Consider the following 25951-nt stretch of genomic DNA (forward strand, 5'->3'; position numbering starts at 1 on the left):
GCTGGCGTGGCGTGCCCCACCGGAGCTTGAAGCTGTCTCTTTAAGGGACCTGTGAGATAAAAACCTGCACTGTGAAACGATCGAGTCCACGACTCTTGGACATTACACTTTAAACCAGGTTCTCCGCCAGTTTCAGGTCAGACATCGAGCACTTGCTGCGGTCATCAGCAGGAACTCGTGACCTCTTCCGTGGCGCAGGAAGCAGGACAGAGATGCGGTGCTGATGCTGATGCTGCTGCCTTCCTAGCTGTGAGTATTCATCTCTCTTTCCAATGCGGCACCGAGATCAGCTGGGAGGTTAGGACACCAGACGATGACTTAGCTCTGGATATTGTCAGATCAAACGGCAACGCACAGATGTACGATCAATAATTAATGGGAAATACGTCTGAGTATTGGGGAGGGTCCTCCAGAAAATACCCTGGAGACTGAAATCGTGCACTCTGGTAAGTTTGGCGTAGGTTATTTTACTACATCCCATTTCCACCGCAGCGTTTTGAAAAGCATAGCTCATACAGTTGACTAGGTGTCTTCTGGACTTGATATCATTGTGAACCGACTGGCGTTTAAATTATCCTTGCCTTTCACGTGATGATGTCACTTTTCTACTGCAGATCTCATGATTTGATCAATTTTATCTCTGCTGTGTGTTCATCGTTCGTAATAACAAAAAACATCTATATGCGCTGTCAGTCTGTATCAATAACATGTCACCGATGGACCAAGCTACAGAACATATGTGGATTTTGTGTTTATGTGACGCACAGTTTAGGCAATAATAAAAAGAAAAATGGACTCAATTCGTATTTTAAAAGTGCGTAAGGAGGACAGGCACACCTTTCACTCACTGGGTCTTAGCTACAAAGTTGGTGTGCGCATCTTTTTGACTGCAGTGCTCTATAGCGACTGAACCCTGTTTATTGCCTACAACTCCCAGCATGCAGCAACCTGAGAAACTCCGGCTACTGCATGCGATGTCCAGCATTACTTTGCATAAATAAGAAACATTCTGATTTAAAAAGTACAGAATTTAGTAAAAGGGGGAAAAATCTTTTGAAAAGCTTAAGATGTTTAAAATAGAACAATTTTAGATTAGTTCCCTAATAGTTTCCCTATATCATAATCTACATCTGATATGACTGCAGCTTCCACAACAGGCAAAAATTTGGGTATGAAATGATTGACAAAGCAACAATAGCATATATTGGTATTCAAATTACAGATTACTAGGGAGGGGATCAGATCCTCATTCTGATATTAGCTTTCCTGACTTTTAAATCTTTACATTAACATTTTTACTTAGTTCACATATCTGTATTATCTGTAGATTAAGTTGGCGTTTATTACTTTGTCGATCCTCTGTTCTCGATTTTTAGCAGTTATGTCTACAAACTATTGTATATTCTGTCTGTGTTTGCATTTAAAACAAGCCTACCTCTGTTTGACTATCCTCTGAGCTGTGAAATGAGCGAGCTGACGTTACATCTCAGCTTGGCAGAGTGTCACTGAGTGTTTATGCTCTGTCCAGGATCTGCGACAGAGAAATTAGCTCTGGCTATTGTCCTCACATTTGCTTCTGCTAATGTTATTAAAAATTAGGAAGTCCATGAACCATTTCAATTGCTGCCAGAAGGACATAACAGAAAAGAGCAGAACCATACCACACAGCTTTCTGCTGCACAAACTGTTAGGACACCTTACTTTTATTTTATATCTGTTTTGTGTTTTTATCTATTTGTTAATTACACAAACTGTTCCAAATCCAAGAAAACGCAGTCTTGTTTTATTGTTCCATATGTAAAACTAAATGACAACAGGTTTGAATTTCCATGCATCCATATATATTCTCTACAGCATTTAGATTTTTAGTTGGCAGATGGAAGAACAAAAACCCATAATAAAATAAAAAAAAAACTTGGAGCTCTCAAATCTTCATTGATTTTCCCAAAACATTTATTTTTGCAACTTTAAGCCACAAATTATCTTCATTGTTACTATGTTTAAGATGGGACTGAGAAGAATGGGTTAGTATTAAAATAATAATAATAATCCGATGTTGCCATTATCCAAGTATTTAAGGGAATAGGAAAATAAATGTTCATCATTAAACGTAAGTTATGTCGTAAGTAACTAGACAATACAGAAGAAGCCCAGAGAAATGAATCAAATTCAAGTTTAGCGGTAACATGGTAATGAACTCGGGAGGATTAAAGACGATGCGGAAGTGACCGGGGGGTGAATCCTCTTGCTTCATCTCCGGTGTTTCTGCTCTCAGCCGCGCTGTGTAATTCATTATTATTAGAACATGGCCTTTGAAGGAGTTACGGTGTTACAGAAGGGGAATTAACTATGCCGCCTGCTATTGTTGTTATTGTTTCTAGGAAGTCGTGGTGCTTTCAGATGTGTAAGCAGTTCGGGAGAAGAACCGCAAACGGCGCTCACAGGACAGAAACAAGTGAGTGGGGTTTGTTGGGATAAAGAGGGGCTAAACACGGCACCGGCATTATACCGCTGATAAACAACTCCATGTCTCCGACTGTTAAATGCTTTACAAGTGTTCTTTTAATTAACTAAACATCTCCGAAGAAAGCTGTCATGTGTGTTTTGTGGCGTTGTTTTGAATGGAGAGCGTTGTTGCCGTAAATAACGGTTTTCTCGCCTCACCGCAGCCGTTTTCCCGGTGCTGTATCCCTGCGCCCGGCGGAGAAGATAGTCCAATGAAAGTGTCTGAGCTGGGACATAAAACAGCAGCGACATGGCAAACTGTCCAGACCCGTGGTGAGTTCAAGAAAGAAAAATTCCTGCCATTATGAAGCACACTGTATGCAGTGGATGCTCTGAACATGACCAGCAGATTGACGGCGTGTCATTATTTGTTATATATATCTTTTTGGGGGGGATTTTAAATTGTGCCTGTGTGGTTTTATTTCCCTGCACTCTACGCATATGTGTAGAGGATTTAATAGCCCAGGAGGATGAGAACCGTCCTCTGCTGAAGCAGCTGCCACACCCACTCTCCTCCAGTGAATGCACCACTGTGCACTTGACTGCATAGGTCCTGTAGCCTGCTGCTGGACAAGCAAAAATATTTACTTTCATTGCTATTGGAAACTTCGGGTTTGTCTTATATAAATGAAACACCCATCCTTGTGTAATACAACAATCATTGCATGTGTTAAATGTTCTTCTGCAGCACAATGGATTAGCATTAACAAAAAAAAAGTGGAAAAATAAATCATAGGTACAGTGTGTGCAGAAACAACTTTCTTACAGTGCCTTGTATTCCCATCCACTCCTTGAACTTTTTCACATTTTGTTAGGTTACATCCACAAAAGTTAATGTTGTTTTCATTATTTTGTTATAGACAAGCTGAAAGTATTGCAGAATTACTCAGAAGGACTATGATGCTTTCCAAGCCCTTTTATTATGGAGCCTCTAAAGAAAAATCACGGCTATGTCTTAAAAATGTTTTACACTTATTTTTAACAAAGAGTCTGTGAACAGTTTGCAGTCGTGCAATTGACTTCATTCGATTTTTATCTGAAGTCTCTGGGAGGGGGGGAAGTATGCTGAAAATAAAGGCATGCACAGTTCATATTTTTATTTGTAAGAATAAAAATATGAAAGCTACATGTTTAATTTTAGTTTATGGTTATGCACTATTTTGTATTGGATCCTTTGCTCCCAATCACAATGTAGAGTGACAAAAGTGAATTCTTTTGTCCTGTGCACCATATATAAACACTAGAAGTGCCAGTAACAGATGGGTGCCATGCTCATGTTTCTTCCAACCTTTTAGGTTTAATCAATATTGATTGTAACTAAGACTCACATCCTCCCCTGGGCGGGATCACATCAGGCAACACATTTTGCCTGATGTGATCATCGTCTACTTTGTGGGCAGCATTCAAGTCAAAATTGGTTCAGATAAGTCAAACCCTGTTAGTAACGTCAGGGGCTTTTATCTGTGTTTGTTGTTTCCAGGGTGCCACGGGTGACAGTTAGTCATGAGTGCATTGGCCCGAGGTCCTACCAGCTGTCCCCCTTCACATCCGTCCAAGATGTCAAAGAGTTGCTGTACGAGGAAACGAACCTGCCGGTCAAAGAGCAGCGTCTGCTTCACAATGGGAGGATAGTGAGTGAATTCGTTTCTGCTTGGGTTGCATTATTATAAAAAAGACTGTTGCAACATTCAGGACACAGAGCTTTCATTTTAACAGTCCTTTTATAAATATTAGTTTGTTGTCCAGTAATCCCACATATTCTCAAAGATGGATCATTAAATCATTAGACATGTGTTTTGTTTTCATGAACCTTTGCTGTAGCTGCAGCACAGAGATGCTCTGACATTTGCATACACTGCAAACAGCTGCATTGTTAGAAGTGTCTTCTTGAAATTTCCCCCACAGTATGATTTGTTGTTTCCACTTTTCACTAATTGAGTTCTCTTAGTGTTATTGACCTTATCTCTGACCTGAAAATGGCAAAGGTCACCATGGATCTTTATCTACTGATCGATTGCCAGCTATTGACTGATACATTTGCTGAATTTGGAGAATGAGGAGCAAAAATGTATAAGCTGCACACCCATTAAATTTATCGAGCTGATCGAAAGCACCAGGTGCATGGGAATTGATGTTTTACAGCGTCCGTTCTTCCCTCCAACTTAGCAAGTAAAAAGAAAAGCTTCAAACCCCACCTACCAGCTACAACCAGACTTTATTTTATGTATTATTTCTTACCAAAATTAGGAATGCTTTCATGGTAAGCATTCTTTATAAGGACATAAGAATGTTGTGCCAACTAAATAATTTATGTTGTTTTGCTGATTCTGCTAATGTTATTAAAAAATTGGGAAGTCTAATGGAGAAGATATGCCTGAAGCTCTACTTAAGCGAAGAGGAATTTTCTACTTAGAAGAAACTAAAAGGAGGCATTATTCTTCCCATCTGCCCCTCTGTGGATGCTTTCAAATTATATAAAACAGTCTTTTTTTTTTTTTTAATTTTTTACCAGCTACATTTTCAAAAGAACTAAGTTACAGACATGTAAATACTTAGGGGGAATGCAAAAGCATTTATGGAATTTTTTTTTTTTTGCAATTTGTCACTTCACAACCACATGTTTCACATTAAATCCAGATGAAATACATTGAAGTTTGTTGTCGCAATGTGACAAAATGTAGAAATATTTAAGAGCCATAAAGAAATCTTCATCCAAGGCAAGAATCTATTGTTAATATCAGTAAATCACAATTTTTCATTATATTTGCAAGGACCATCTGCTTACAGTTATTTGATAGTTTTTCATTTAATTGCTTCTTTACTAATTTTAAACTAGGTGGGCATTGCTGAGATGAAAACAACTTCTTCAAACATTGTAGCTATTTGCCTATGCTTACTATAGCCATTATGCATCAGCCCTTAAACAACACATTTGTTGATAGCACTTTACTTGGGACCTGTGCTAAATATCTGTCTTTGTCATGAATTATGCAGTAATTATTGTTGCATGCAGACACCATGACAAGGTTGCTGGTGGAGGATTCTTTTGTGTGCAGCTGGATTTGCCTTACAGCACATTATAGCTAAAGAGTGCTGAGTGCAGCGACTAACAGTGTCACCTTGAACAGTCACGCTCAGCTGCAGCATCGGGCCCTCATACTGACTTTCTGCCATGCTGCTGCATTGATTCTGAAAGACGCATTGGGAAAAGATTATTAATCACCCAGGTTGCAGTCATCACTGGGAGTGGTTCATGTGTAACTGTGGCATGGTATCTCTTTGTCAAAGTATTAATCAGCCTTACTTCTTGTACTGTCTGTACTCATTCGTTCGTTGCATTTAAATATATGGGTTCGTTCTAAATGTATTATTGTTACATTAAGTTGCTATTGTTTTTCACAATATATTTTAGACGTTACATCTGTCTACAGACTCCAAAATTCTCTTCCAACATTATTGTTGAATTAGTTTTGTAAATTAAAGTTTTTTTTGTCTTTTATAGCTCAATGATAGAGTGCAAATTGGCAGCTTGGTCCCTGCAGGAAGCCCAGAAGTGTCTATAACCCTGGAGGGACGGGGCCTTAGAGGAGGAGGTAAAGTTTAACTATTTTTATCTCTACCATTACTTTTGTGCAGCCCATACAGTATGGTCTGTTACAGGGAGATTTGGCCAAACTACACCTCCACTGGTGGAGTTTTTGAAGGACATTCTCAGAAGATACCCTGAAGGGGGGCAGATTCTGAAGGTGAGTGGAGTTTATTTCTTAAACTCTTTGTGTTACTTTTGAATATTTATAGCAACTTTTACACTTGTTGACATTCCCGGAAAAAACTGTGCAAATAGGCCTAAATAAACACATGTTTATTGCAGTAGCATAATCTCAGACTAAAGGGCTCAACTTCTAATTTGAAACCATGTTCAGTGGGGATACAAGATCCTGCATTAAGAAAATAAAAACCTACATCCTGTTAATATCACTTTTGTGTAGCCTCTTTTTGCCAAGAGGACTCAGATTCCTCCTATATCCGGTTGAAGCATTCAGAGAGAGGGATCTCTGACCATTCCTCTTTGCACAATTGATCCCTATTATCAAATGTCCTGGGTTCTCTCTCACTTTCTCTTCTTTTCAGCTCCCCTGCGTTTTCTATCAGATTTAGGTTTGATATGGGCTTGGAAGGTTGATATTGCATGTACTTGACATTAGTTTGTGGGTTTGGCCTTATTTTGGATTACTATGATGTTGAAGGACTAAATTATATCAAATTTTTTATTTTAAATAGGGTCATAGCATCATATACCAAAGGGCATGAGGTGTTTTACATATGCATTGTTTATTTCACACCAGATCCATTCAGAGTGTTTCTTTAATCATGAGTCATGAGTGACTTGTTATGTAGTTATATCTTAGTCTTTCAGCTAATGGTTGTTATGGGTCTACTGGCTGTTAATTACAGGCATAATAATGATGGGTTAACTTTCACTCAAAGTCTCCCGTAAAAATAGGTGTGTTACTTTCAAGGAATTTATAACGAGAAAAACAGTCAATCTTGAGGAAAAAGAAAGAACTGTTCTTGTTTGGGTTTAATTTTCTCCTTTGAGCTTTATTGTGAAATATAGTAACATTACCAAATATTAAGGCTTGATGTCCTAAATGGAGTCATCCACTCTAATTATTTATTTATTTTTAACTGCAAAGCTTTTTGCTTAAAAGCAGGGCTAAAAAAGCTCATTTCTCTCTAATGTTCCTTTGTTCGATATTTCTCACTGCTTCTCTGCTTCATCTTGAAGGAGCTGATTCAAAATGCAGAGGACGCTGGAGCCACCGAAGTGAAGTTCTTATACGATGAGACAGAGTACGGCGTGGAGTCACTGTGGTCACCTGACATGGCTGAGCATCAAGGTTAGCAGTTACCGGTGAAGTGAACTTGGCAGCAGAACCGTATTGTTTTTGCAGCTAAACCACTACTGATGAAGTGAATCCTGTTCTTACTTTTAAAATGATGCACTGCAATCTTTCATGCAAAAATGTATTTATTCACCAGTTTCTAGATCTCCTGAGTTTATCTATGCTGTAACCTGCAGGGACAGCGCTGTACGTCTACAATGATGCTGTGTTCACTGTCGAGGACTGGAATGGGATTCAGGAGATTGCAAGAAGCAGAAAGAGAGATGACCCACTGAAAGTTGGACGATTTGGAATCGGCTTCAATTCTGTGTATCATATTACAGGTGAGAGTTTGCTGGAAAATTAAGGAATATAACTTATATTTCCAAATGTTTGCTACTTTGTATAGCCAAAATTTGTTTAGAATAAAATAGAAATCTCCACAGTTTTCTTGGGTGAATTAATATATTATACTCTATTTCCTTATAGCAGTGGTCCCCAAACTTTTTCTCCTTCTTGCATATTTTTATTGTGTCAAAGTTTAAAATCTCATTGATAAAGTCACATATATGTACTTTCCATTTTTTTATGTTTGTTGTTTATTCTTATGTTCCAGATGTTCCCAGTATCTTCAGTGGGGACCAGATTGCCATGCTGGATCCCCATCAGACCCTTTTCGGCGTGCACGAGTCTGGGCAGTGTTGGAATCTGAAGACGGACATTAAGGAGATCACAGAGCTTGGTGATCAGTTTGCACCTTACACTCAGATATTTGGGATTTCGGAGAATACCATCCGGGATGGCAGCTTTCCAGGAACTCTGTTCCGCTTCCCACTTCGTGTGAAACCTTCCCAGCTCAGTGGGAATATTTACAACAAAGAAAAGGTGTTGGAGCTGTTTGAGTCTTTCAAAGCTGATGCAGACACAGTTCTCCTCTTCTTGAAGAGTGTCCAGAAGATCTCACTGCATGTCCGAGAGTGTGACGGTACAGAACGAGTGTTGTTTGAGGTCAGAGCAACAGAGAATCCTGATGATAAACTAGAAAGGCCAAATGCACTGAAGACACTGTGTCAAGCGGTGGACAGCTACAGTAATGGCGTTCCCAGCTCCATCATCACATGTGTCACTTACCAACTTCACATAGAGACTCAAGATGAAACATCTAAAGAGACTCAGAGGACCACATGGCTGGTTTGTAATGGAGTTGGAGGCAGAGGGATGTGTGCTGAGTTGGACTCTCTGGCGGACGATTTGAAGTTCATGCCCACAATCGGCATTGCCTTGCCTCTAACTGTCATAAACAAAGAGGACGGAGGTGCCACATCTGGTTTCTCAGGTCGAGCTTTCTGCTTCCTCCCTCTTCCACCTGGTGAAGAGAGTGAGACGGGTCTTCCGGTTCACGTCAGCGGCTTTTTCGGTCTCACCGACAACCGCAGGAGCATCAAGTGGCGAGAAGTGGACCAGTGGAGGGATCCATCTGCCTTGTGGAATGAGCTGCTTATAATAACTGTCATCCCTAAGGCTTATTTCACTCTCATTGTGGATGCTATAAAGAGGGTGCAGACAAAAAAGGACCAAGACTTTCCTTTGTCTCCAAGAGGGACATACAGGGCATGGCCAGACCCTAAACAGGTCAAGTCTCGCTGGACGCCCATTCTCCAGCCGCTCTTTCATGATCTACTGCAGCAGCGAGTGATCTATTCGCTCAGTGAGAGCTGGGTCGGAGTGGAGCAGGCTGCCTTCTCAGAGCTCGACACTGACAATGATATTTCAGAGACGGTCATCAACTACCTCCAAAGCTCAGGAATGCAGGTAGCAAAGGTGCCAGCTGCAGTGGACTTTGCTATGGCTTCCTATATGACTGAGTCTACTGAGGTGAAGAAAGTTACCCCTTCTTTACTGCGGCAAACTATCAGGAAGAGCAAACACAAAGGTCCCTCAGAGGAGAAGCTGCTGCTGCTGGAGTTTGCTCTCAGTGATGCCAACTACAGTGATCTCATAGGGCTTGAGCTTCTGCCACTCCAGAATGAAACATTTACATCATTTTCATCTTCTGTCAGTGAAAAAGATGCCATTTACATCGCGTCTGAGGCATTCCCCAGGTAAAACGTCTGGATAAACATCCAATACTCTAAAGTTAGGAGTTTTAACCTCTTTTAAAGGGTCACAGTAAAAAAAGGCAAGTGTAGCAGTTTATCTAAAAATAAATTTGTATGTTTTTAATTTAATGGTGCTTTTCTTTATCCTTAGCATGAATGTTTACAAAATTCAAAAACCATGACAGCTTTTACAAATACTCACCTGATGTATCTTACTCTTGATCCCTAATATACAGATGGAACTACTGTTTGCATACTGTACACTTTAAATAAAACAAGCTAATAACTGCCATTGCCTTTTTATAATGCATTTCACATTTTAGTTCAGTTTGCATTACTAAATGATTTCTATTTGATAAGTGCCAGAAAAATCACAGATTACATTTGTTTTATCTTTAAATCAAAAAATATATATGCATCTTTCCAGCAGTTACAATTTACTTTACATTTTGTGATTTGGATCAAACATTTTGGGTTTCCTTTCCTTTTCAGAGTAGTTTGCATGAGTTTTGGCCCATTTCTCCTAATACAATTGATGTAACTGAGTCAGCTTCGTAGGCCTCCTTGCTCATGCACACACATTTTTAGCTCTTCCCACTGATTTTCCATAACTCAGGGCTTTCCGATTACCACTCTAAGACATTGACCTATACCTGCCTATGTCTTAACTTCCTTCCATAACAATGTTTCCTCCTTTACCTCTTATCTATTCAGTAAAGTGCACTGGTCCAATCCAACACTTGTACTTTAGTCGGTGTTCCAAAAGTAAAAATGTTTATTGTAGTAAAAAAACATGTTACTTTGAACTTACTTTACCAGACTTTAGGAAATGTCTACAAAAATTAAAGTCTTTGTGCTTGTGGGCATTTACAAACTGTAATCTGGCTTTTTTTTACGTGTCTTTTAAAGCGTTGGCTTTCACCTTGCTGAAAGGCCTTTCAGCCCATGTCAGTACAGAAAAATGTCAATGTTACCAGCTTCAGGCAGCATCTTAACAAGATCTTTTGCTTTTGTTCTGAGGTTGATTCACACATTTCACACCAAAACCTGTTCATCTCTGCAACACAGAACCTTTTCCCATTGTGTTTATTCTTGCATGTTGTTGTTTGTACAGTTGAATGTGTCACCTTGGGCCATCTGGAATTTGTACTCAAGGATGGCCCAAGTTTGCAGAGATCCACTTTTCTCCTCCTTTCTGATTTCATTTGATTTTCCAAAAATCACACAAGAAAGAAAATATGCTTGAGATCTTGATTAGAGATAAGGTTCCTCCATTTAACTCAAATGTTAACCCATCGTATTCATGTAAAATCATAATTTCATCTTCTCACATCAACTCACATTGTTTAATAATGTAGTAATCATAATGTATGTTTAGTTAATTGTTCTGGCATTAGACAAAAATGAAATAATTTTGATAATTCTAGCTTACCTAAAACAGCAAAAGATTAATCTGATTTAATAATAAGCAGTGACATTTATATTTGTTTCTGTTGTATGCACATGCAAACAGCAAAGATTTTTCCTGAAAGTTTCAAAGTGGTGTTTATTACTCCTCTTTTGTTTACTACATTTCTATTTTCCTTTGCTTTATTTCAAGATCTCTCTATCCAGGACTGGAGCATCGGTTTTTACTGGAAACTATGAAGCCTTCAGTGATGGACAGCTTAAAGAAGGCTGCCAAAACCAGAGGTAGTAACACACCAACATTTATTTTACAAGTCATCTATATAACTTATTGTAAATATTTTATGCCTATATCCATGCATCCTTAATCCAACAGTGGATGGTTAATTTGATTCATGGGTTTGTACTCAGACTCTACTCAGACTGTGATGACTGCGTGAATTGCAACCATGATGTTTATTAGGCCATTTTTATCTTACTCTGCAGCTGTGCCAGCAGTGCATTAAATCTGGTACATTGCTGCCAGATAATTCAGGTGGAGATGACGGTAAGGAGAGCAGACAGTGAACATTAGGCATGTAGCAGTGACTGGAGCACTTGATCACCCCACCTGTTGCTGCACACTGCCTATCAGCTTGTTGAAAAAAGACTTCTGCATTTTGTTTGTTGCCACGAACATATAGTGAGACTAATTCACCAGCCAGTATTAGCTTTTTATATTTATGGTGATATTATTTAAGGGATAGGACAGCAAAAACCACTTTAAGGTGACAACAAAACAACAAAATGTAGTAGATTTTGAGCAGATGTCTATTCTGTATTTATTTATAACCAGTATGTTGCATTATTTTAGCAGAAGTAGGTATGCTTTTTGCTTTTCTGCTTTAAAGAAAAGACATGAGACCATTTTAAATATATTTGTTTTTAATTTTTGTGCAAGACTTTGAAACATGATGTAATCTCATACTGGCCCATGAATAAAGCATAGTGATTCATCAATGATTTTACTTCCTCACAGTGACCTGGACATGTGGTACATGAGCCAGGGAAAATAAAATGCTGAGTAAAAGGCCTGTTAAATAAAGTCAAATCAAAACATACGTACAATATCGGAACAGAAATACACCATTAGAGGCCAGACATAGCATTTTCTACCGATTTTGGTGCTTCATTGTAAATAATGGTATTATTGTTATTTACATTATTTAACTTCAGTATTATTTTTCTGATGTCCTGAGTTTATGGTCTAATCCTCACATTTACACATATAGCTTTTAATGACACTTTTTCGTCCAGTGAGATAGAGTCATGTACATCTTCCAATAATATGTCATTTAAATTACAGTGCAGCAGTTTCTTTGGGGGTGTTCAGGTAGGTATTACAAAGGGTGCTACATATAATCTTATGATTAACCAAAACTAATGTGTGGCTGCAGACAATTAACTCGCCTATATGATGAGAAAAATAAACTCACACATTATTCTCTTCCTTGTTTTTTTCTTCTGTCAAAACGTTTTCTATTATCAATTAGACCAATGTAGGATTCACGTATTACTTTATTTTAAAATTGGTTTTGTGATTTGCATGTTTCAAGTCCGTGTGAGCTATTTGCTGCTCAGACAGGATGCTGATATAAGGAGAATTGTGGAAGCTTGTTTGCATGGATCACATTACTATTGCATCTTAAATGTCGTTAATGCATAACTTTAATTAAAATTATTTTTTGATCGTGAATGTGGATTTCAAGTGTTGCTCACTTTTAGAAACGAACCAGTCAACAATGAATATTATCTAAGGTAATATTTGACACTGAATCCACTGTTGTTGTCATTTTAACAGGAAGACCCTGTACTCAGCTACAGGTGTTGAATCCAGAACGATCAGCTCGACTCATCAAGGAGATACTCTCTACAGCCTGGCCAACAAGAGACTTAAGTGTAGAGTGGGAACCTGGAAACAAAGAACTAAAGCATCCCACAATTTCATGGTTAAAAATGGTTTGGAAACATGTCTACATCAATTTTGCTAATGACTTACACACATTTGAAGACATGCCTTTGATCCCTCTTGTGCCCCTTGAGGACAGCATGAACACAGCTAAGCTTCTTCGTCTCAAAACCCCCTCACCCATAATTCATGTGGAGGACGATGAGGTTCCGGTTTCTGAAAGCCTTTTTGACATTCTGGAAAAGCTTGGAGGTGTTGTCATAAAAAACCTGGACTCGTGTTTGCAGCACCCTCAGCTTAAGTGCTACATCCACCCTTGCTCTCCTGGTATGTTTTTGCAAATTCTAAGTAGACTACCAACACAGCGGTTGTCTAGCCAAGTCTCGTCTTTCTCAGTGGAAGAGAAAATTGTGCTCAGAAAATTTCTCGCAGGACTGTCTGACATCACTGAGAAGGAAAAACATACATTACTGGATCTCTCTATCTTTGAAAAGGTGGGGACCTATTCTGAAGGTACCTCGTCATTTACATCAATGAGAGGTGCAAAAGCTTTACATCACAGAGCTAAGTACCCACCAGATGTGAAACTGTCAGAAAACCTCGTGGCCTGCCATGATGAGGAGTCAATCCGTCTCATCAAGATGCTCAACGTAGAACAAGTCAAAACAACAGAATGTCTGAAGATGATTATTCGGGACATCGACAAGGGCTTCTATTCAAAAGATGAAACTACACAGATCATGCTTTGGGCTCTCAAGCATCTGGGATTTTTAAAGAACGAAAACTCAGCTGTAATTGGATGGCTCTCTGCTATTAAATTTATTGAGTTGCCATGTGGAAGATCTGTAAAAGCCTCAGAACTTTTTGACCCTGAACTAGAGATTTTACAGCATTTGTTCTACAAGGAGGAGAAAACACGGTTTCCCACAAGTACATTTACCAAATCTCCTGACATTCTCCATTCACTTCGACAACTGGGGCTTAGAAATGAGGTTCAGGTCAGTGAAAAAGATGTCCTCAAAGTGGCAAAAAAGATAGAGGAGTTGCAAAGCAGTGAGGAACCTGAATGGGACTCAATAATCAAAAAGGCAAAAACACTTTTGCAAATTCTTAATAAACAAACAAAGTTGATAAAATCAGCCGATATCCAGGCTTCACTGCTTCAACTAAATTGGGTACCTGTCTGTAAAGAAAGACCTCTAACTTATCCAAATTCTCTTGCTTGGATTGGAGATACGCTCAATATCTGCTCTCTGTCTGACATGTGTGAAATATGCCATGCAGTGCTTGTGGGATCTTCAGTACCACTGGTTGAACACACCTCTGCAGGTTTCAAGAAGGCTCTGAAACTTACAATAGAGCCACAAGTGGATCAGGTATTACAGCACTTGAAAGCTGTGAATGACTGGCATAAATCCCAAGCATTTACCACTGAGGATTGGTACCAGTTTCAGCAGATCCTATTTGAGATTTATGGATTTATGCAAGCTCATCTTGAGGATGCAAGAGAAGCAATGAAGTCCTTGCCTTTTGATTGGGTGTGGACTGGAAAGACATTCACATCACCAGGCCAAACCGTCTTAAAACCCCTCCCCGATCTAGACCTACAGCCTTACCTCTACTCACTGCCAAAAACAATGAGAAAATTTCATAAGCTTTTCAAGTTTTGTGGTTCAGTTGAAGAGGTTGTCCCAGCCCATGTGTTTGACGTCATTGCCACAATCCAAAAAAGATGTGAAGTAGAGATTAGCAAGGAGGAAAGTAAACACAATATTCTACTCTTGATCAACATCCTCAGATGGCTCTACAATAATCAGATCCCAGTGGACACTAATATGCAAGTGCCTATCTTTTGTTACAAGAACCCAAGCAAATTGGCAATGAAACCCATTCACGAATGCACCTACTGTGACATCAAGGTCGACGATTTAAATGACTTACTTGAAGATGCCTCAGAACCTATTATATTGATCCATGATGACATCCCAATGAAAACTGCTGAATGGTTGAAGGTGCCATGTTTGAGCACAAGGTTGATAAACCCAGAAAATCTTGGCTTTGAACAATCAGGCCAGCAAGAACCTCTAACAGTAAGAATAAAAAATATCTTGGAGGAATATCCATCTGTAGCAGATATCTTTAAGGAGCTCCTCCAGAATGCTGATGATGCCAGTGCAACAGAGTGCAGTTTTCTTATTGACATGAGAAAAAACAATGACATTCGAGAAAATCTCCTTGATCCTGGCATGATTGTTTGCCATGGGCCGTCTCTGTGGTCTTTCAACAGTGCTGTATTTACAGACACAGACTTTTTGAACATCACACGGCTCGGTGGGTCAGTGAAGAGATGTGAAGCGGATAAAGTTGGCAAGTTCGGCTTGGGTTTTAACTCCGTTTATCACATCACTGATATCCCCATCATTATGAGCAGGGAATTCATGATCATGTTTGATCCCAATATCAATCACATCAGCAAACACATTCGAGACCGGTCCAATCCAGGGATCAAAATCAATTGGAGTAAACAACAAAAGAGGCTAAGAAAATTTCCCAATCAATTCAAACCATTCCTTAACGTTTTTAACTGCCAGCTGCCTTTAGTTCAAGACTCACCATATAAATACAATGGTACTCTGTTCAGACTTCCATTCAGAACAGAGCAAGAGGCCTCATCCAGTGAAATCAGCAGTCTGTACTACAACACCACAGATATCTATTCCCTCGTTGATGAGTTCAGCATATGTGGCCATAGGTTCATTCTCTTCACTCAGCATGTTGGATGTATGGTGTTGAAATACCTGAAATTTGAGGAACCAAACCCAGCAGCAGCACAAGATGTGGTGGCTATTAACAAAAGTGTGTGGTCAAGCAAAGCCTCATATGGACCCTTGAGCATCCTAAAATCTGCAGCAAAGGTTATGAAGAAAGTAGCAAGCACCAACAGGGTTCCTGCTGATGTTCCTAAATCTGGCTGCATCATTCGTGTTGTGGTGGAGGAGTTTCACAATGTCTTCAAACGCATTGTGGACCTGCACTCTCCATTGTTCCGAGGTCCAGAGGAAGATCCCAACCAGTACTTTGAGATGGCGGCTAAAGGTGCCCAAACTCGGAGACTGACGGATGAAATGCCCCAAAAAGCAATCGAGGTCACCAACTGGCTCATCTGCTCATGCATGGATGTGAGTGAAGCCCTCAAATTTTCCCTCAGTGACAGTGGAAAAAGACTTGGACTGGTGCCTTGTGGAGGAGTTGCTGTTCTTCTCTCAGAGGAAGAGGATCGCAAATGGACTGTGAAAACAAATTCAACACCAATTGGAGAGGTGTTTTGCTACTTGCCTCTCAGAATCAAAACAGGCCTGCCAGTTCACATCAATGGCTGCTTTGCTGTCACTTCTAATCGCAAAGAGATCTGGAAGACCGATACCAAAGGACAGTGGAACTCTGTGTTCATGAGGCACGTCATTGTCCAGGCCTACTTAGCAGCCCTCTCAATGCTGCGTTCACTGGCTGAAAGTGGAGAACTTCTCGAGTACAGCTACTATTCAGCATGGCCTGATCCAAGTCAGGTACATGATGACTTTGTGCTAATCAGCCAGGGCATTTACCAAGAAATAGCCAAAGGAGGTGACAGCGAGCAGGCCAAGGTTTTTTCAGATGGAAAAACGTGGGTGTCAATCAAATACATCAGATTCCTTGATGACACCTTACTTTGTAGGCCAGACATTGGCCCTGCTGCTTTCAAGATATTTCTAAAATACCTCAGGAAGAGTGGCTCACAAAACCTCTGTGCTGTTGAGCTCCCTGACTGGGTAAAGGAAGGATTTGATGATGCTGGATGTAGAGGGAAGTTAATGGAAAATACCCTGACAGAGAAGCAGTTCTTTTCAGAAGTATTTTTTCCTCACATTCAGGAGCTTGACAAAGAGCTCAGAGATCCCCTGATGCATTATGTCCTAAATGAGAAACTTGAAGATTTTGAATCGATTCTTAGAGTTACTCCTTGCATACCTTGCTCTGGCCCCAAACGTGAACTAGTTTTACCCTCCAAACTTATCCATCCAGAGGGAAGAGTTGCTAAACTCTACATTGCTGATGATGGAAGATTTCCGGAAGGAACGTCCAAAGACTATGTAAATCCAGTCTGTTTAGTTAAACTAGTGCAGCTGGGCATGGTGAAAGATGATCTATGCTGGGAGGACCTCACTGAGCGGGCTCATTCTGTCATTGAGCTTAATGAAAATGATCACACAGCCGCATGCTTTCGTAGCAGCATACTACTGAGTCTCATTGATGAGAAACTGAGAATGAGAGATCCAGTTGCAACAGAGTACCTGGAGAATCTACAAGATATCAAGTTCCTTCCATTTCTGACAAGACCTGCAGGCTTCTCTTTACCATGGCATGGGAACAGCTTTTCCCCAACTACAATGTTCTCTCCTAGAGAGCTTTACACAACTGAACATCAGGACACAGTTTGCCTAATGAAACCAATTCTGAATGAGAATTCACCATCCTTTAAAGGCTGTGGTGCAATGTCATTGGCTGTGAAAGATGGTCTTGGTCTAATAAGGAAGCCCCCTGTTGAGCTGGTCATCAGTCAACTAAAGGAACTTTCTCAGTCTTTTGATGGTGTCACATTGTATCAGGAAAATATAACAAATGCCTGCTACAAATACCTTCATGAGGAAATGCTGCAGGATGAAAATGCAAGAGGTAAAATATGTGGAGACCTAAAAGCATTCAACTCCATTTTGGTGGAGAACACATATGTCAGTCCTTCCAAAGTTGCATTCCACTTGAATTTTGATGCAGCTCCCCATCTTTATCAGCTTCCAAACAAATACAGAAACAGCTGTCGAGAGCTTTTTGAAAATGTTGGCGTGCAGCCCAGTTTTACTGTTGAAGATTTCTCTGCTGTTCTTGAAACAGTGAAGCAAGAGTGTGGACGAAAGACACTAACAGAGGAAAACTTCCAGTTATGCCGCAGAATCATTAGTGAAGGAATCTGGAGTCTAATTCGAGACAAAAACCAAGAGTTTTGCCAAGCAAATTATGGTGGGATTTTGTTACCAGACTGCAATCTAACACTGCAACCATCAAAGTCATTATGTTACAACGACTGCCCTTGGATCAAAGTCAGAGATTCCTCTGTAAAATACTGTCACGCTGACATTCCAAGAGAGGTTGCTGTGAAGCTTGGAGCAATCCCAAAACGTCACAAAGCACTCGAGAGATATGCCTCTAACGTCTGCTTCAATCCACTTGGCAGTGAGTTTGGACAGAAAGAAAAACTCACTAGCAGGATTAAAAGCATTCTCAATGCCTATCCATCAGAGAAGGAAATGTTGAAAGAGCTGCTTCAAAATGCAGATGATGCCAAAGCCACAGAAATTTATTTTGTATTTGATCCAAGGACACACCCCGCTGACAGAATATTTGATGATAAATGGATCCCAATGCAAGGCCCTGCCCTCTGTGTGTACAACAATCAACCATTCACAGAGGATGACGTCCGAGGTATTCAGAACCTTGGAAGAGGAACAAAAGAGGCCAATCCAGGCAAAACTGGTCAATATGGGATTGGATTCAACTCTGTTTATCACATAACTGACTGCCCATCCTTTATCTCAAACAATGACATTCTCTGCATCTTTGATCCACATGCACAGTATGCACCAGGAGCTACATCTGTAAGTCCTGGAAGGATGTTCCGAGACTTGGACTCTGACTTCAGATCCCAATTTTCAGATGTTCTAAATCTGTACTTGGGAGCTCATTTCAAGTTAGAACGGAGCACAATGTTCAGATTCCCCATCCGATCCATAGAGATGGCAAAAACATCAGAGATCAGTTCTGTCCCTGCATCTGATAGAATGGTGCAAAACCTCCTAGACAAGCTGAAAACAGATGGTGCAGAGCTTCTTATGTTTCTCAACCACATGGAGAAAATATCAGTTTGTCAAATAGATCATGTATCTGGTGAACTAAAAGTGCTCTATTCTGTCACAGCCAAAATAACAGATGGTGATCGACTAAAACGCAAACAATTTCATGCCTCTGTCATTGACAGTGTTACCAAAAAGAAGCAGCTTGCTGCTATTCCAGTCCAACAGATAACCTACTCGATGGATATAGAGGACACTGATGGAAACATGACCTCCTGGATGATCTGCAACAGATCTGGCTTTCCAGACATTGAAAATGTCTCCAAAAGTGTGGTTTCAGCTCACAAAAATGAAGACATAACTTTATTTCCACGTGGAGGTGTGGCAGCATGTATAAGCCACAACTACAAAAAACCCCACAGAGCCTTTTGCTTCTTGCCCCTTTCACTGGAAACTGGTTTGCCTTTTCATGTCAATGGACATTTTGCCCTAGACTCAGCTAGAAGAAACCTATGGAGAGATGACAATGGTGTAGGGGTAAGAAGTGATTGGAATAACAATTTGATGACGTCACTTATAGCTCCTGCATATGTTGAGCTGCTGATTCAGCTGAAGCGCCGATACTTTCCAGGTCCTGATCCCACCATGAGTATACTACAAGGAACACCTCTTCATGTTGTTAAAGACACGCTGCGGAAATACCTCTTTTTTTTCCCAGCCAACAGACTTGACATTCAGCCAGACTGGTATTGCTTGGTTAAAGCAGTATACAACTGCATCCATGCTGATTTGAAGCGTTTGCTTCCTGTTGTAAGAGCAGCCCAGATGGACAACTCCGAAATGCACTCTGTCATTTACATCTCATGGGTGAATACATCCACTGCGAACAAAAGCAGAGCCTTCTTTGATAATCTGCTTCAGGATGAGCTTCAACACTTGAAAAACACAGAGTATAACTTAACCTCAAGGAAGTCTGTGGCTGAAAATGTCTATAGGCTCAAAACCTTGCTTCTTGACATTGGTTTTAACCTGGTTCATAGTTGTGATGAAACAGCAAACCTCTACCTCTGTCTGGAGGATGCCGGGATTCCAGTCACATATGTAACACCAAGTGATGTTCGCCAATTTCTGCACACTTTCTCATCACCAGACACATCTTGCCATGTTGGGAAACTCCCTTGCCGCCTCCCACTGTCTACCTTCAAACTGGTTCATAACTTGAAGCTCCTGGTTGACTACTGTTTCAAAGACATAGAAGTGGATGAGGTCAAAATTGATGGCTTGCCACTGTTGATAACAATGGAGAATATGCTTCAAGTGTTTGACTCGAAGAGACCAAAGTTTTTGACAGCTCACCATGAACTTATATCTTCTAGGAAAGATATGTTTATGAATACATTGTACATGAGGTACAGCAACATCCTGTCAAAAGCAGGAGTTGCAAAACCCTTTGACATCAGCAGTTTTAGTGACCTTCTGGGGTCTGTTCTACCTAGAGAGTATCGAACAAAAATCCCTGTAAAGTGGAAAGATACCTTTCCTAGTGAATCCTGGCTAAAGAACACATGGAGCTTCATCAGTGAGAATGTAGCTATTAAGGAAGATCAGACTGACATCAAACCCAGCTTTGAAACAGTACTTGACACTCTGAAAGACTGGGCTTTACTACCCGGAATCAAATTCATGGCCAGAGAGAAGCTTGTCATCCCAGATCATGATGCACTCCTGCCTCTAAGTCTGATAAACATTGCCATATTTCCACAGGGCCAAAATGACAAAGTCTTTCACACTCTAATGAAAGCAGGATGTATCCAGCTTGCAGTGAACAAAATCTGTGTCAAAGAGAGTCAAATCATTCCTTTCCTGGCACAACACACAGCCAACATTGAAAATCCATCAAGCATTTTGAAAGCTCTGGAGTACATGATTCAGACTTCTGCATTCAAAACAGCAAACCTCACAGACAGGGACTTTGAAGCTCTTCTGTTGTATTTCAACTGCCATCTACCTAACCTTTCTCAACAAGATGCACAGAGTCTGAAACTCCTCCCATGTTTCAAGTCAGTCAGTGGAAGATACATCAGTATCGCAAACTATGGTGCAAATTATGTTCTTGAAAAAATCATGCCAAGTGCAGACATAGACAAATGGACTCAAACATCTTCATTTGCCTTTCTTGCTGACAGTCCACAGCTTAAAGAACTGTATGCCTTCCTTGGCTGCATGCCAATCGATGACCTTGAAATTTACCTCCATCATCTTCTGCCAAAGTTTGACAGTCTCTCCTATGATGCCAAAGTTGAACACATTGTTTATTTGAAGGAGAGACTCATGTCAATGGAAGAAGGCTGCAAAATGAAGGATCAGCTTTATGATAAATTACAGGGGCTGTTGTTCATTTACGACTATTCAAACAGACTCAGACCAGCCAAATTTTTCTACGATCAGACCGTAAAGGTGTTTGAAGTTATGTTACCTGCAAAGTCTTTCATTCCAAATGACTTTTTTAGGAAAATAGAGCAAGTGACAAAACCTAAGAATGGTGCACTGTTGTTGACTTCATGGATAACATTTCTGAGAAATATTGGTCTGAAGCATGAGGTCTCCCAGCAACAAGTCCTCCAGTTTGCAAAAGAGATCAGCATCAAAGCCCAGACTGAAAATTGGACCAAAGAAAAAGTGCAAATCGTTGTCGATGTACTTTTGAACCATATCTTTAACGAAAGAATCGACCTCTTTCAGGGTACCTTTCTGAAGGAGCTGTCAATGATACCATTTCTGTGTCCAGAAAGAGCTCCCAAAGAACTCATCAAACTTCATACTCAGTATCAAGAGATGAGTGGCACATTGCCCCTGATTCGTTTCAGTGGATCTCAAGTAAACCCAAAGTTCAAGCAAACAGATATAATACACTTGCTGTGGACATCCTGCCCAATCCTACCTGAGAAAGCGACACCTTCAAGCATAAAGGAGCAGGATGACAGTGTTCTTGGTGTACAGGAACAGCTTGACCAAGTTCTAAACATGTTGGGTGTCAACTTGGACCCACCTCTGGAGAAAGTCATAAGCAACTGCAAGAACATTTGCAACATATCAAGTCCAGATGATGAAATGGTGAAAACGAGGAATAAAGTTTTGAGGTCCACATATGAATTCCTCAGTGCCGACAAACGAGAGTTCCATTACCTGCTACGTGGGGTGACATTTGTCATGGTTGAAGATGGTTGGAAATTACTGAAACCTGAGGAAGTGGTCATCAATTTAGATAATGAATCTGACTTCAAGCCCTACTTGTATAAATTACCCCTGGAACTCGGCACCTTCCATCAGTTGTTCAAGCTTCTTGGCACAGAGGATGTTGTGTCAACCAAACAATATGTTGAAGTGCTGTGGAGAATTTACAGGAGTTCTGAGGGAAAGCAGCTCGACCCAAATGAAATGAGAACTGTAAAAAGGGTGGTCTCTGGATTGTTCAAGTCTCTTCACAATGATCCACAGGAAATTCGCAAAGATCTTGAGAGCCTCAGAGATTTGATATTTTACTTGCCAAGCCATGATGGGAGACTTGCTAAATCCAATACCCTGGTGTTTGATGATGCCCCACACTTCAAAAGCCGAATTCAGGGTAACGTTGGGGTTCAAATGCTTGTGGACATGAGCCAGTGTTACCTGGGGAAAGACCATGCTTTCCACACAAAGCTTATTATGCTACTTCCACAAAAACTAAGACCTAGACTACTGAGTAGCATTCTTGAGGAGCAGCTTGATGAGGATTCTCCAAAAATGTGTCAGTTTGGAGCTCTTTGCTCCCTGCAAGGTCGCCTTCAGCTTTTGCTGTCCTCAGAGCAGTTTATCACTGGTTTGATCAGGATAATGAAGCATGAGAATGATAATGCGTACCTTGTGAATGAAGAAAAAGCAATACGTCTGTGCAAAGCACTTTGTGAGGGACTTAAAGTGTCCTGTTTTGAAAAACTGCAGACAACTTTAAGAGTGAAAGGATGCAGTCCCATCCCACACAGTCGCAGTGAAACACTAGCTTTCTTGAAGAGGTACGGAACATCTGTAATTCATCTCTACATCCAGCATTCAGACAGTAAAGACATAAATTTTCTTCTGGCACTAGCCATGACATTGAAGTCTGCAACAGACAATTTGATCTCTGACACATCATATCTGATTGCCATGCTAGGCTGCAATGATATTTACAGAATCACTGAAAAACTGGACAACCTTGGTGTCAAGTATGACTCAACAGAGCCCTCAAAACTTGAGCTACCCCTACCTGGAACTCCAATACCTGCTGAGATACACCACACTCTGCTCATGGATCCAATGAATGTTTTCTATCCAGGGGAATATGTGGGCTACCTTGTTGACTCTGAAGGAGGAGACATATACGGTGCCTATCAGCCCACCTATACCTATGCCATCATCGTTCAAGAGGTAGAAAGAGAGGAGGAAGAAAACACAAGTTTCCTTGGAAAATGCTTCCAGATTGATATTGGTTACAGTGAGTACAAAATAGTCAGTTCCCTCGACTTGTACAAGTTTTCAAGACAAGATGAAAGCACCCATATCCGAGATACTAATTCCCCGCAAACCCCTACAAGCCCAGAGAGTCGATCCTCTGGTCTACGAATGATGCCTCCTGTCTTTTCTGGAAAAGAAAACCTTAGACCTCCTCCTCAGAAACAGTCTCCCAAAAAGATTAAACTTCACGCATTACCTGAGATTCTGAAAGAGGTGACCTCGGTCGTCGAGCAAGCCTGGAAGCTTCCAGAGACAGAAAGAAAAAAGATAATCCGTCGGTTGTACCTCAAGTGGCATCCAGACAAAAATGCAGAGAATCTGGACATCGCCACAGAAGTGTTTAAGCACCTGCAAAATGAAATCAATCGCATGGAGAAACAATCTGTGGCTGATCACCAAAATGCAGACAGAACTTCCAGGAGAACCTTCTCTACATCATCAACCCGCTTCCAGTCAGAGAAATTCTCGTATCAAAGGTTTTATTCGTCGTGGAACCAGGAAGCAACCAATCACAAGTCAGAAAGACAACAGTTCAGGGAACATTACACTAACTATGCAGGGTCTTCACACTCCCATCGTTTCTTTGTACCCCCAACCTTTAAAACAGTTGGAAACCCTGTGGAAGCCCGCAGGTGGCTGAGACAGGCCAGAGCAAACTACTCCGCTGCTCGCAATGATCTTCATAAAAATGCTAACGAGTGGGTTTGTTTCAAGTGCTACCTGGCCACAAAGCTTGCCCTAATAGCTGCTGACTATGCAGTCAGAGGAAAGTCTGACAAAGATGTTAAACCAACTGCTCTTGCTCAGAAAGTGGAGGAGTACAGCTCCCAGTTGAAAGGCCTTTCAAATGATGTTCAGATCTTGGAGGGATATGGCGTGGACAGTCTGAGAACCCGCTACCCTGATCTCCTGCCATTCCCACAGATTCCCAATGATAGATACACATCTGAGGTGGCAATGAGGGTGATGGAATGTACCGCAAGGATTATCATAAAGCTTGAAACATTTGTGCAGCATAAAATATGATAACATTGCTTAATAAAAGTCTGCAAATATTCTCAGTGAAATTAAGAACTCATATGGCTGTTTGCAAAAGAGATCACAGAGAATCCGCTGGCAGCTTCTGCAACATGCAGTTTCTATCTGTGAAAGTGGGACAGTGGCCCATGCACAGTGAATAAATACATGGCTCCCATACCCTGTTGGCCCATATATGTGCATAGGCTGTACATAGCTATGCCTCAGCAATATGTTTTGTTTACCAAATCCCCACACTGACTATATTTACTCTGTTAGATAAAAAAAATATGCAGCTTTTTTACTTTATCTTTTATAAAAACAAAATAATATATTTTCTTGCTATAGAAAACAAATTCAGTGTACTTAAAAGATGTGCTTACTAGAAAGTATCTATACCCTGTTATGTACAATGACTGCTCTCATACAGCGTGTCCTACTTTCAAAACATCTACTAGCCCAGAAAACACAATCATGTTTGTAATTGTTCTGTTTTTGTACTTTCCTGATTGTTTTCATATAATTTCTGTAAAAGTTGTACATTTCTTGTAACATAGCCAGTCATTTGTTTATGGAACAAGCACTTTTTGAAACTCACTTGCATTTTCACTCATGTAGCGTCAGTGCTTATGGCAACTTAGGGAAATCCAACTGTGAAGAGAAACTATTTTATTTAATTTAAGCAGTAACCTTTTTTTCTTCTTCAAAACACTGAAATGTTTTCCATCATGTTGACTTCATGTACCTCTTTTCAAAGCTGGTGAGCAAATGTTTGAGCACATTAATGCTGTGTCAAAGAGCCATATGAATTTAGGTGTTATGAGGTGGGCCCAAATGTGACTTGTTATATTTCTAATTTACAACCATGTCTATATTTTTTTGTGATGAGAACTGTTCTGGTTTAAGGAACATTACAGCATCAATTGGCTGTTGTTGTGTGTATTTTTTTGATTTAACTTTGATTTTACAAATACGCTAAATACTGATCGCATACTTTGTTAGTCATTTGCAATGAAATACTATCTAAAATGTGCTGCGTGTCATCTGTTTGCTTATTTCATCTCTATTGTCAGGTAACTTTGACATCACCGCATTGAATGAACCTTGAGTATCAAATGTGTTGATGTGCTCTGTGCCACAATGAGGCCTAATAAATTCCCATTAAAAGAGAACCGTGTCATAACATGCCACAAAAAACACTGATGTGTGTTACTTGCATCTCCCAAAGCTGCAGAAGATCAAGCCTTTGGTCAGTTTTTTTTTTTCATAATAAAAAAGCCAAAAATCATCCACTCCTGGGTCTCCCCTCTCATTGCTGCAATATTTTCCACAATGCATTTTCTTTTTACTGTTTCTGTAAATACAGCACTAACATTTTAATATTGCATAAAAGTGCAATACTTCTTGCTAGTCATCTCAGAAAGGGAAATGCTGATTATTGATTTATGATTTGTTACACAGAATAAAATATTTCAAGTTTTTATTTTTTGCAGTTTTACTAATTTTGGCTTACAGGTAAAGAAAACAAATATAAAACGGAGCCCCGGAAAATTTGAATATCACATTAGACCAGTGTTTTTCAACCTTTTTTGAGCCAAGGTACGTTATTTTAATTGAAAAAATCTCGAGGCACACCACTAACCAAAAATGTAAACAAAGATACTCTGTAGA

The 25951-nt window shown here is 40.2% G+C and overlaps 1 protein-coding gene across 2 annotated transcripts; it reads left to right on the forward strand.

The window, feature by feature from the left end:
- Window positions 1-25568, forward strand: sacs (sacsin molecular chaperone). 2 transcript variants are annotated; one of them, XM_008425904.2, is made up of 11 exons: window positions 1-249; window positions 2382-2455; window positions 2670-2778; window positions 3986-4136; window positions 6008-6098; window positions 6166-6251; window positions 7295-7406; window positions 7589-7735; window positions 8008-9493; window positions 11091-11182; window positions 12738-25568. In XM_008425904.2, the coding sequence occupies exons 3-11, from the start codon at window positions 2756-2758 to the stop codon at window positions 24287-24289; spliced, it is 13740 nt and encodes a 4579-aa protein (XP_008424126.1). In that variant the 5' UTR covers window positions 1-249; window positions 2382-2455; window positions 2670-2755; the 3' UTR covers window positions 24290-25568. The 2 variants fall into 2 exon arrangements, with proteins under 2 accessions (XP_008424126.1, XP_017163724.1); XM_017308235.1 differs by lacking the exon at window positions 1-249 and adding an exon at window positions 266-446.
- Window positions 25569-25951: the final 383 nt, after the last annotated feature.

This window comes from Poecilia reticulata, linkage group LG13 (assembly GCF_000633615.1).
Source record: "Poecilia reticulata strain Guanapo linkage group LG13, Guppy_female_1.0+MT, whole genome shotgun sequence".
Lineage (NCBI taxonomy): Eukaryota > Metazoa > Chordata > Actinopteri > Cyprinodontiformes > Poeciliidae > Poecilia > Poecilia reticulata.

Bases quoted from the DNA above. Each gene is read 5' to 3' on its own strand.
- sacs (XM_008425904.2), top strand. From the start codon at position 2,756: ATGGCAAACTGTCCAGACCCGTG. The intron at 6,099-6,165 runs GTAAAGTTTAAC...GGTCTGTTACAG, and splicing joins ACGGGGCCTTAGAGGAGGAG to GGAGATTTGGCCAAACTACA. The intron at 7,407-7,588 runs GTTAGCAGTTAC...TGTAACCTGCAG, and splicing joins TGACATGGCTGAGCATCAAG to GGACAGCGCTGTACGTCTAC.